Raw genomic sequence first — 12,678 nt, forward strand, 5'->3', positions numbered from 1 at the left:
CGCTACCGCGGGGCTGCGCTCCCGGGAGCGCCCAGCTTGCTTCTCTCCGTGCCCATATTTTGCTCCTTGCCCGCTGCGGCGGCCGCGCCAGGGGGGCTCCTCCCCTCTGCGGGACAGCGGCAGGGGGCAGCCACCCTCTGGCCCCTGGACCCTCCCCCAGAGCGCAGCATTCAGGGCCCCCGAGAAGGGGAGGGGACCCAGGAATGGGGGGGGGGGGCGGTGGTAAGCCTAAGGCGCAAGAGCAGAGACCGACCCGCAGACCACCGGGACCGCGGAATTTCCCCGGGCCTGAGGGCAGCGGGGACTACAGGAGCAACGAGGGGGCTGCAGGACTCTGGACCTTCCTTTGTGAAGGAGGAGGCACCCGACTGAGCTCTGTCCTGCTCACTCGGGCCTCAGGAGCACACAGCTAGCCAACGCTGGCCCTTGTTTGGGCTTCAGGCTCCCAGACGAGGATCTGGTGGGCGGGGACCCTCAGTAGGAGCCCTCGGGAGACCCCTAGACTCCAGGAGCACTAGGCCAAGGGACAAGGCAGAAGGACTGAGCCCCACTTCCCTCTGCTGCTCCCTTTTCTCTGTGTCCTACGCTGCCTCCCGTGGCCTCTGGCCCGGAATACTGCCTTTCCCATGCTCTGCTGGACAGCCCTTTCTTTGCTCTCTCTGGTCCCTCATTCACTGAAAGACCCTAGGGGCTTGGGGTATCATATGCAGATGACTCCCCAGCACCTCCCTATAGAGGACTCCCAAGTCTTCCACTTAGGTTCCAAAAAATCAGCCTCACAAGGACGAGTTAGATGGGCCAAACACATGGCAGATAACGATAAAGATCAGGTGAAAAAGACCCCGTAGTTTTGAGTGAGCCACAAGCTCCATTTGAGCGGTAGCTCTTAAGAAAAGCTAATGCCCTTTTGACGTATGTGAAGGAAGGCATAAAGGTGGAGGCAGAAGACCTGGGCTCCACCTCTGACAAATATTTGCTGGATGATCGTGGACCAGTCACTGCCATTTTCTGAACCTCTATCTTATATGTTAAAGGAGGGTCCTTGAAGGGCCTCTCCAGCCTCATGTGTGACCCACCCAGGATACTTGGGTAGGAGCCAGCTCTCTGCAGACTTAGGTCCCTTGGGGCTTCAGAGTTGGTGATTTTCTGTCACCAGCATCTTTTCTTCAGCCCCAGACAATCACTTTCAGCTGCCTGCAGCGCATCTCCGTCTGACTATCTCACTGTCACCTCAAACGTGACATGTTCACACCCCAAGTCATCTTCCCGACACAGCCTTCCTCTTGGCTCAGCCCCTCTGTTTCTCTCCAAGGCAGCTCCCCCATTCTTGCTCCTCGAGCTAAGAGCAAAAAGCCTCCCATTTGCCTGGAGAGCCCATCAACCCACATGTCCTCTCAGCTCTGCTTGCTCAGTGTACTTCTGCCCCTTCTCATCCAGCAGCCTCCTGCCTAATTCAAGCCGTTGTCACTCCTTTATCTGCCTCAGTCATCTTTCTAAAACTTAAAAACCATGATACTTCCTGCTCAAAAAAAGTGAATGGCTTCCCTGCCTTGCCAGCCTGGCACTTCAGGTCCTGCTCTAGTCTGGCCCCAGTCCCCTCACACATCCTACCAACCTCACCCTCATTGTCACCTTCCTTCCTTCTCTTGGAGGCCTCGCCAAAGCATGACCATCCGCAGCCTGAACTAGCCACAAAGTCTTTCCTGAGGAACCAAGCCAGCCATCTCCAGCACACCCAGCCCCGGGGAAAACTGGCTTGGATTAGATCTTATTTCCAAGACTAAACTTTCAGAGTCCTCTAGACTGGAAGGTCCCAGAAGGAAGGACCCCTCCCTCCTTCTCCCCAGCCTTTGGGTTCCATGAGGGAAGGCCAGGGACTAGGCCTCCTCTGCTTCAGCCTGCCCCAGACTGAGGGCTCCCAGAAGGCAGGACTTGGGGCTGTCCCTCAGTCTCCCCAGTCTTGAATCTCCCTAGGAAAGCATCTAGGTCAGGTACCTAACCAACTCCTTTGTTCATCTAGATGGGGAGATCCCTGAGGGCAGGCAGGTTTTAGCTTTTCTCTTTCCAACTCCCCTACAGCAACTGAGAACTCAACTGAGTATGCAGAAAGGCTAGAACCCCGGGATCAGTGGCTTTAGAGCGGGAAGGGCCCTGCTGAATCCACCCCCTCCCATTTTACAGATGACCAAACTGAGGCTTGGAGGTAAAGGGACTTGCTCAAGGTCACACAGCTAATACCTCTCAGATGTCAGACCTAGAAAGGACCTTCCAAGTTATCTGCTAGAACCCTTCATCTTACAGAAAGAAGTGACCCCAGGATCACCAGGGCTAATTAGTGACATATCTAAGACTGGAACCCAGGTGTCCTGCCTCCCATTCAGTGCTTTCTGATTACTACACTATCACTCTCAGAATTGCTGAACCCCACTACCACCACCGGAAACAACCCTGCCCCAGGTCTATACATGCCCCCTTCTGAGACCATCCTGGGCTTCCCCACCTTCTTCCACCATCCTACGCTTGCTGGAAGTGGGGGGTGGTCTTAGTGATGGGAGCCCAAAGAGCCAGCAGGACTGAGGGAGGTGCCCGCAGAGAGGAAGGACCCTACCACGGGGCTGCCCAATCAATGGGCCCCCTAACAGAAAACCCAGCAGATAGAGCCACGGAGTCTGGGGCTCGCCTGGAGCCACCAGGAGCCCATTCTCATCCCTTCCTCCATCGCCCCTATGACCAGCTCTCCCCACATCCACCACCCCCCCTTTCTCCCCTTCTCACCCACCATTCTTTCACCTTGGCCAAACCACTCACCCCTCACCCCCAGTTCCCTTGCTCCAAATCCCTTCATCCCCTGACTCGTGTCCTACCTGCTCTTGCTGCGGCCTCCTCTGACCAGGGTGTGACCACTGGGATCTTTGTCCCTCTCCTTATCTTCCTGCAGACGCTGAAGGGATGGGGATCGACTTTGGGATCCTCGGAGCCCTGCGATGGGCCCCATGCCTGCTTCTTGCATCTGGAGCAGTAACTGGTGGGGGAGGCTTCTGAGCGAGGGTCCCGGGGAGGGGCCAGACCGGGCTTCAGCCTTGAGATCGTTATCACTGGCTGAGCGCTGCAATGGCCTCGGGGAGGCCAGGCCACTGGGACCCGCCAGGCGTCGCCGCTTTGCATAGCTGGGAGTCTCCCGGAACGGCACTAGAGGAAGGGGCATGAAGTGAGGGGAGGTCTATGGCCCCTTGAGAGTCCCCCGCTCTGATGCTGTCCATCAGCGTTACTCACCAGTGCACACAAGTGCCAACATTAACCGTGAACGCACACTAGCCCAGATGTTACCCTCAGTGTGCTCAGACAGTTCCCTCACTGCATACAAATTCTGAAATTATTCATCGGCACATGTAAACAGTGACATTAGCCACCAGCATATACAGCTGCCAACACTACCCACTGATTCCAACCAGCCTGACATGACCATGGAATCTCCATCACTATCCATCAGGACAAACAAATGCTGACATTACCCATAGGCAGATAGTTCTAACATTACATATATGTGTGTGTACATATGTACATATACATTGCATATATTACATACAAACACACATGAATTATTCATCAAAATACATAAACTCTGCTATCACCCATCCAAGTCTCACTATGTTCTCATTAATGTATATATCAACTATGAAGTCATCTAGCAGAGCACAGCAGCCCCAGCTTTGGCCAGCAGAGCACAGCAGCCCTGTCACATACAAGGTTCAATATTCCTCATTAGTGCATAGAAGCTCAGACATTATCCACTGTTGTGAGTAAGCTCTGATATTAATCTTCAGCATAAATAAGCCCGACCATTGTCCACAGATGCATGTAAGTATGTCTCCTTCCCCATCAGTGCCCATAATTTATGTCATGATCCGTGATGGTAGTTAAACACCCAGCATTACCTAAGAGCACCAGAATCCCAACTTTACCCACAAGCATCCAGCCACACCTACAAGCAACCCTGTAGAATACTGGAATTGTGGGCTCTGACACAGGGCTCAAATTCCATCTCTGTGTGTGGTCAAAATATTTACACAGAAGGGACCATAAGATCATAGGATCACAGCTCTCAAGCTAGAAGGGACCTTGGAGGCCATCAAATCCAAGCCCCTTATTTTACAGATGTGGAAACTGAGGCACAGTTAAGTGACTTGCCCTGACCCACACAGCTAGTAAGTATCTAAAGTGGGATTTGAACCCAGGATTTTCTGCCTCCAAGTCCAGTATTCTATCCACTATATGATGCTGCCTCTAAAAGGAACACAGGGGCCAGGACTTAATACCACACTTCTAACAGCCTGCCCTCGTATCTGGACTGTGTCAGGGCATTCTGAATGTGGGCACTTCTATGCATCCTCCAGGGTCAGGAGCTCTGAGAGGAGCTTACGGTCCCAAGGAGAAGTAGGGGACAGACTCCCTCAGGACTCAGGAAGAGAAAGCCCTGGGTGTTGTGAGACTTTCTGCAGCTATCCCCTCCCTTGTTCCAAGTTACTGTTTCCCCAAATTTCCACTCTAAGAGAAAGAACCTTTCGAGGTGGGGAGGCCCTATGCCTCTAGGTCTTCTGGAGCACACTGTCCATGGGTAGGCCAGCCCAGAGAACCCATGAGAAAATACTGGTCAGGCCTGTGAGGGACCCATGACTGGGCCACATTTGAGAAGGCTGATCAGGCCATGAGAGATAAGGATTGTCAGGCCACATGGTGAGTCTGGCCCAAGTAGGTGCTTGTCACATGGGAAAGCACAGCTCAGGCACCGGAGAGAATGGGAACTGGGTCACATGACTGAATCCGGTCAAGGGGAGTGGGTAAAAGCCTACAGGCCACAGGAAAGAGTGGGAAAGAGAGCAAAGGCCAAAGTGCAGGTCCAGTTTTGTAAAGGAATGCAGACCACATGGAGAGACAGAAAGAGTACTGGTCAGCAGGCCACATGGGAGAATGGTGATGGAGGACCAGAACAGAGCCCACAGAGAGAATACTGTCCGGGACACACAACAAAATGTGAATCACTCCATGACCACACATGAGCAAGAGAGGGCTGCTCAGACCCTGTGATGCAGTGGTGACTTCCTGGACCCCAACCCAGCCTCTGGGGGAGAAATCAAAGCCCAGGGTCCTGAGGACTCACAGGGTCACACTTTCATTCCAATACTGAGGGACTTGGAGGGAGGAAGTCAGATAGCAGACTGCCCGCTCCCCATGCTGCCACCCACAAGGAGGCTGGGCTGATGTCCTCAGGGAGGCTTTGGCTGCCACCCAGATATCACCCAGGATCCTCAGGGGGTATCCATCTCAAGCCTGCCCACCAGCACATGTCAGCTTCATCTCAAGGGCACATACACACACACACACACACACAGAACTTGAAGAAAAGAAACCATCTGGATGTCCTGATGCATTTCTCAGACCTGGCCTCCACTCTGCCATCTTACAGAATCAGAAAACATTTCACAACTGGGAGGAGCCCCAAAAGGTCTACCCCACCTCTTGTTTAACAGCTTTAGAGAAACTGAGGTGCCCAGGTGGTCTCTGACTTGCCCAGGTTACAAGTTGAGTGTTAGAGTTTGGAGTAAAGCCTGACTCCCTGGTCAGGGTCCTTACCACAATCCCATACTGACTCCTGCCCCAGAACCAGGACAGGACACACGCAGGGCTCTAAGTGAGGCAAGGAGTCAGTGTCCACAACTGTAGACATTCCCCAACACATGCAATTCCACTCCCCATGGGGTAGGGACCTCTGAACCACTCAGAGCTGTCCTTTAAAATAGGTGGGTTTATTTTTTAAAAATAATGTCTACCACCACTGCTGACCCTGCAGTGACCTTTCAATGACCACGGCCTTAAATGGAACTCAATCTTAACCCTAACTCAAACTCCAACCTAACCTGACCTCAGACAGAAACAGAATCTGAAGCCTAATCCTAACCCCAAAACCAAGGCCTCCAGGGCCTGTCCTGTAGCGAGTCTAACTACCCTTAACTTGTGGACCCAAATATAGACACCCAGGGCTTAGACACAGAAACAGAATATATGTTACATTCTAAACAATATCAGAACTTGGGAGCACACCCCAAACAGGAAGGTCTTGAAGGGATAACATTCTGTCCTCAAATGAAATGTTCTCCAAGAAAAAACTGCCAATACCTGGGTCCTGAATCAGAGTACTAACCATAGCCCTGACTGAGGAGGCCCCAAAGATATTTATAAACATCTGCTGGTCTTTCTTCGAACTTGAACTCTAAGCTAGCCCCAATACAAACTCAACAGTAGTGTCACCCCAATGGCAACCCAGGAGAAACCCAAACTCCAGCCGAAGCCCATCTAAAGGCTTAAATCATCCCATGCAGTCAGCCAAGAGCAAGGCCGCTTTCTGCTTGTACAGCCTGAGGGAAATGACAAATCTTCTTATCCCCGTGTTAGAGACAAGAATCCTAGAAAAGGGAAACGACTTGCCCATGGTCACACAGCACAGCTGGCAAGTGGCAGAGCTGGGATGGAGCCTGCCCTGATGCAGTAATCTCTGCCCTGCCCAATCCTCCTCTTCCCAATAAAGTCTGTATCTCCACCCCACTCCCCTCCAGGACCACTGACCGGGCAATCTAGGTACAACTGATCACCGACTCTGAAGCCAGACCAAGAAAAGAGTAAAGAATTCTAGCCAGAGGAGAGGCTTGTGACCAGTGGATATCTCCAACCTTTTGGACCCTCAATGGCCTTCTCTTGCCTCCATTTTCCCTCACTGACACCCCCTTCCTCTGCTCATGACCCACTCACTTCCCTGACCTCCAAAGACTCCTATTAACACCCTGATTACCAGCCAGGACCCCTCTGATCCCAACATTTCTACCTGATCTTCACTGATCCCACTGAAGATTCCCCCAGTGACCCTTGCTATCCCCAAGTAAACTTACAACTCCCAGTAATTCTGTTACGGGGAAGGAGAGGAGGGCAGGACTCACCAACATCAGAATCCTTATGAGTTTTGATGACCTCAGCAAGTTCAAAGTTCCCAGCAATGATGGCCACCTCAGGACCAAGAGAAGGGAAAATGAGTCACCTGGCTTCTCTCAGCTGACCCCCCACTCACCCCAGTTCCCTGATCCTCATCCTAAATGTGCCCACGAGACAACCTCCCCATTACTTTAGCCCCCAAGTGCCCACAGCTCCTGCTATGCACCATACCTGAAAAGCTGTTTGGCTATTGTAATTACGAACATCCTTATTGGCTCCCCGGAAGAGGAGAACCCGGGCACAGCTCTCCTGGTTGGAGGGGGGAGGGGAAGAGAACCCCAAGGTCAGATTCAAAAGCAGGACTGCTCACAGCAAGAAGAGGCAGAGAACTGGTGTACAAATACACACACCCATGCATGCACATACACACACAGGTCACGGGCACACACAATAGCCAAAGTTTATGCAAAACTATTCACGGAAATGCATTAGCTCATTCAATCCTCACAGCGCCCCTGGGAGGTAGGTGTATTATTATATATTAATATATAACATACTACAGGTGAAGAAACGGAGGAAGACTTGCCCAAGGTCCCACAGACAGGAAGTTCCTGACACAAGTTTTCCTGACTCTAACACTTTTTACACAGCCCTACCCGTGTCCATATACGTGTGTACGAACAACATACAATTATCACACATCTGGGCCACATCTGGTTGTACAGACACTCACACACTCACGGAACACTCATTCTTCACACTTTGTGTTGTATGGGGCATATAGACACGGGGCACATTTGGTTTTCCCCAGTAACACATGCGTGTTGAGTGTTACTTTTTTGTAGGGGACACACATACATACAGGTTACACACACACTGGTCTCACACATACAGGTGTCACACACAGGTCTCACACACAGGTCACACACTGGTCTCACATACACACAGGTCTCACACACAGATCACACAGATCACACACAGGTCACACACTGGTCTCACATACACACAGGTCTCACACACAGGTTTCACACACACAGGTTGCACACTGGTCTCACACACACAGGTTACACACTGGTGTCATATACATACAGGACTCACACACAACACACACACACACATCACACACTGGTCCCACCTGATTGTACAGGGCACAGATATGCAGGGCTGTGTTTCCTGATGCATTCTGGGCCCTCATGTCAGCCCCATAGAACAGCAAATGTTCCAGGTGTTGGACATGCCCAAAGCGACAGGCCTAAGGGGAAAGAGGTTCAGAGAAGAGGCTGAAGGAAGATCCTCATTCCCCTCCACTCCTCGCACTCCCTGATTCCTCCATGGAGGTCTGGCCACTTTCCCCAGTGCTACCTCCCCCTGGCTCCTCACCTGATGAATCTCTTGCCATCCATTCTCATCAGCTGTCCCAATCTGTGCATGGTCATGGAGCAAGAGCTCACAGCAGAGGGGGTCCCCACCCCCCAGGGCGCTATGGTATAGGGGGGTCAGGCCACGGCTGTCCTTGTAGTCTGGAGATGCCCCAAGGTCCAGCAGGGTCTATGGGGAGTCCAGGGCCAGGGTCACCAAAGCCTTGGGCTCCCTCTCTCTCCCTCCTGCCCCCGCCCCAACATCCCTACCCACACTGACCGTCAGGGCACTGGGGTTCCGGCAGCGTGTGGCGATGTGCAAGGCTGTCAGCCCTTCCCGAGTGCGGAAGTCCAGATGGGCCCCACCATTCCTCAGGACCTTTAGTAAATCGGTGGCACTGTCCATCTGGGCAGCCACGGTCAAGGGGCACTCTGGGAATCACAGTGCATCACAAGACAGAATGAGCTCTGGCCCCATGGTCTGGTCCTCAATAAGGCCCCAGCAAAAGTTAGTGTTAGCCTGCTGCCCTCACCCTGACTTGGCTGCTCACCTCCTGTGTCAGGGTCGTGGAAGTTGGGGTCCAGCCCCTTGTCCAGAAGCCGGGCCACTTTGTCTGTGCTGTGAAGCTGGACATACTCCATGAACTTCTTAAGGTTCGCCTAGGATACCAAAGTGTATCAGCCCTGGCCTGTCAGCAGAGCATATGACCCCAATGCTGGCCCCCAAGCTCTAGGATTCTAACCCACCCCAGGTATCCCAAACCCCAGCATGCAGAGCCCATCACCCCATCTGACTCTCTGCCCCTCCAACACTGGAGCCATGACTTCTAACCTCATTGGCCTAATCTCTTACCCCAGTGGGGAGAGATTGAAGTTAAACTGGACAGGAAGAGAAGTGGAAAGTTCTAGGGCAGGTCAGTTTGGGGCATTTTTTTGAAACCATGGACCCCTTGTCTGGGGTAGGGGAGGGAATGCCTGCCTAAAACCAGCGGATTGGATAGAATGAACTCTAGAGGGCCCCATCTCACATCCCTCAACTCATCCCCTGATCCTCCCAGAACCTTGGCAACATCACCTTGGTGTGTAACTTTGCAAACTGCTTATCGTCCAGCAGGCTCTGGGTGTAAATTCTGCGTTTGTAGCGGAACTGCCCCGGGAAGGGGGAAGAAAGATAGAGGGCAGTCACTGACCTGCCCATGACCTCCCCATGCTCATCCCCACCCTTCAGCCTTCAGGGATTACAGGAGATGGCTATGTTCCCTGCCAGGACCTTCCCTGGGCACCCAGGCAGCCCTCCTAGGAAGCAGATTCCCACCCCTCCCTGTGTCCCTCACTCACACACATACCCTTTTGCCAAACATGCATCCCAGAGTACCTACATACATCTCTCTGTGTGCACACACACATTCACACACAAACATACCCCTATGGTATTTACATATCTCTCTCTGTGCACACACACACATATACCCCACAGTACACACACACACACACACACACACACACCATCCATCTCAGTACTGTATACCTCACCCCGCCCCCCCAGTCTCGAACACTTGTCAATCTCTCAGGCCCAGGATCATTGGCTCCACCCACTAGTCCCGCCCCCTCCTGGAGCCCCACCTCCAGATAGGGCAGGGGCGTGTCCATGTTGGGCGGGTAGTCCCGCAGCAGACGCTCTTCGTCCAGGAACTTGCCTGCCCGGCCCTGGGAGGGGGGCTGGAAGAGGCCATAGTTGAGTACATCCTGCAGACTGTGGTTGAGGGCGCACAGCACCCGCTGCTTGGACACCCACACGGGTGCGTCGGGGTTCAGCCGCAGACATTTCTGGGGATGGGAGGGAAGGGGTGACTCAGAACAGCCCGAGCGTGCCCCTTACCCCTCGCAGCTCCTTGGGGGTCTAGAGCGCCCATTCTAGTCACGCCCTCTGCTGGCCACCGATGAACTGGCCTGGGGGAGGGCCCCCTGAGGGGCGGGGCTTAGGACCACCCCGCCTGGGACTGGGGGAGAAGATCCAGAATGGGGGCAGGGCGAGGAATCCCGGCCTTCGAAGGGGATGGGGGTTTGGGGGAGTGTTCCAAGGCAAAAAGGAAGACTCAGTGAGAAGAGGGTTCCAGGTGGAGGTTTCAGGGGCGAACTTGGCCAGGAGTCCAGTGGGAGGAGGCAAGGGCTCCAGAGGGTGCCCGGGCTACACAATTGGTCCTGATGTGAAGGACCCCAGGGCTGGGAGGGAGTCTGGTCAGGAATACTGGGGGATACTTAAGGGGGAAAGGAAGAGCTAGGGTGGTCTAGTAAACAGCAGGAGGTCTGGAAATAAGGGCCAGTGGTCTCAGCATTACTGGGCATGAATTGGGGGAGGGAGCGGGGAAGAGAGTCCCAGGGCTGCGAGAGGTAGGGGAGGAAAGGGAGGAGATACAGTGATTCCAGGAACAGGAGTATGAGGGATGGGCCCAGGGCTGGGAGAAGGTCAAGGGACTGAGGAGAAGGGGTCCTAAGGTAGGAGGGGGAGAGTCCCGGCGCTAGGGAAAGGCGGTCTCAGGGATGAGAGGAGGTCCGGGGGCTAGAGGGAGGGTGTCCCGGGGCTGAGAGGAGGTCCAGGGATTGGGGGGTGGAGATCCTGCGGCTGGGAGGAGGTTTCGGAGCTGGGGCGGAGGGGTGGGTGAGAAACAACCGAGGCTGAGAGGAAAAGGGGGTCGGTTGCTGGGAGGAGGGGATGTACAGGGCTGGAAAGGAAAGAGGTCTGGGGGGGCCAGCGCAGCAATATGGAGGGGTGGTGGATGGGGGGGGTGCTCCGTGTCAGGGCAGGCGGGTGGGCCAGGCTCACTCACCGTCTGCTGCAGGTCCGGGATGCCAATGCGGACGACCACAGCGTTAGCCCCGGGGCCATCCATACCGGGGCCGGGGCCGGAGCCTGGGCCGGGGCCGGGGCCCGGGCCGGGGCTGGCCGCTCCCGGGGCCCGGAGCGAGTCGTGCGGGGACTCCCCGCTCCGCCCCGCCCCCCCAGGCCCCCCCGCAGCAGCAGCCGCCGCCGCCGCCGCCGCCGGGGCCGCGCTGCGAGGGAGGGGGGAGGGGGCCGGGCCGGGGCCCGGAGAGGGGGAGGGGGAAGGAGATGGGGAGGGGAAGGCCGGGCCGGGGCCCGAGGCCGGGACGGGCAGCGCCAGGGGCTCGGCGGGGAGGGGGAGGGGAGGGGGAGGCGGGGGCGGCGTTGGCCGAGCGACTCAGCGGCATGGGCCCGGGCTCCGGCTCCGGCTCGGGCTCCGGCTCCGGCTCCAGTGCCTTCGTTCCCGGGGGGCGGGGGCGGTGAGCTGGGGCCCGGGGGGAAGGGGGCTGGAACCTAGGTCCTGGAGGGGACCTGGGGGGTCCCAGGGGAGGGGGAGACGGACTGGGGGAACTAGGGACCTATGAGAACGCCACTGGGAAGAGGGAGTGGGGGCGTATGGTGGACCCCAAGTTGGGGGCTCTGAGAGAATAGAGGAGAGTCGGAGGGGGAGATGGGGTCCAGAGAGGGACTCGGAGGGCCTGAAAGGATTTAGGAGGCCTGAGGGGACTGAGTTCTGGGGGCACAGGAGAAGGAGAGGGGGTCGGGGGCTTAGGATCTGAGGGTCTGGTGGACAGATCCGGGAGGGGGCGGCGGCTCTTCGCCTCAGTTGCCCTGGCGCGCCTAGGGCCTGCAGTGGGTAAGGGCAGGGTTGGGGGTCGTGGGGTCTCCGGGCAGAGAGGCCTGTGAAGATACAGGGAAAAGGGGGAGACAATAGGAGGGGGGGAGAGAAAAAAACAGGAGTTAATTGGGGAGGGGCGGCAGGTTCCCCCCTCCCCCCATTCCTCTTGGAAAGCCCGGGGAGGGGGGAAATAGCGGCCCCTCCCCGCCTGCTTGGGGCCTCTCGATCCCCAACGCCAGGCAAGGGTTAAAGGGGGGGCCGGTTTCCATCCAAAAAGGGTGAAGTTTTCCCAGAGGTTTAACTCCTTATGTGCCTTCTCCCCCCCCTTCTCCAGGAGGAAGCCTAGTTCAGGGAGTTTGTTCTTTGCCCCCCCCACTCCCTTCCCTCTCTACCACCCCATTCAGGACTGACACCTGCCCCCCCGTCACCATAGTAACGACTGGGTGGGGGCGTTGCTGCGTGGGGAGGGGGGAGCGGAGAGGAGGGGGCGCTCAGAGCCTCCTGCCACCCGGGAGTGATTTTTAGTTTTACACGTTGTCATAGCAACGCGGGGGGAGGGACGAGTGGGTGGAAGGGGGGCGGGAGACCAGGAGCGAAGACTAGAAACTCTCTCAGACGCCCCACCCCCGCCCCCGCCCTAGAGAACAGCCCCTGATCCACCCCAGAACAACCCAGAACCT

General features: G+C 55.7%; 1 protein-coding gene across 1 annotated transcript in view; it reads right to left on the reverse strand.

The window, feature by feature from the left end:
• Positions 1-11,729, reverse strand: part of SHANK3 (SH3 and multiple ankyrin repeat domains 3) — a 69,665-nt gene extending 57,936 nt beyond the window's left edge. Inside the window, 11 exon segments of the mRNA XM_020982839.2 lie at positions 2,865-3,189; positions 6,990-7,056; positions 7,213-7,290; positions 8,117-8,233; positions 8,362-8,529; positions 8,620-8,771; positions 8,891-8,999; positions 9,415-9,486; positions 9,963-10,166; positions 11,168-11,513; positions 11,515-11,729. Coding sequence (XP_020838498.2) covers positions 2,865-3,189; positions 6,990-7,056; positions 7,213-7,290; positions 8,117-8,233; positions 8,362-8,529; positions 8,620-8,771; positions 8,891-8,999; positions 9,415-9,486; positions 9,963-10,166; positions 11,168-11,513; positions 11,515-11,567 — 1,691 coding nt within the window. The 5' untranslated portion in view covers positions 11,568-11,729.
• Between the last annotated feature and the right edge of the window lie 949 nt (positions 11,730-12,678).

Source organism: Phascolarctos cinereus, unplaced genomic scaffold (genome assembly GCF_003287225.1).
Source record: "Phascolarctos cinereus isolate Bilbo 61053 unplaced genomic scaffold, phaCin_HiC Scaffold_1;HRSCAF=81, whole genome shotgun sequence".
NCBI lineage: Eukaryota > Metazoa > Chordata > Mammalia > Diprotodontia > Phascolarctidae > Phascolarctos > Phascolarctos cinereus.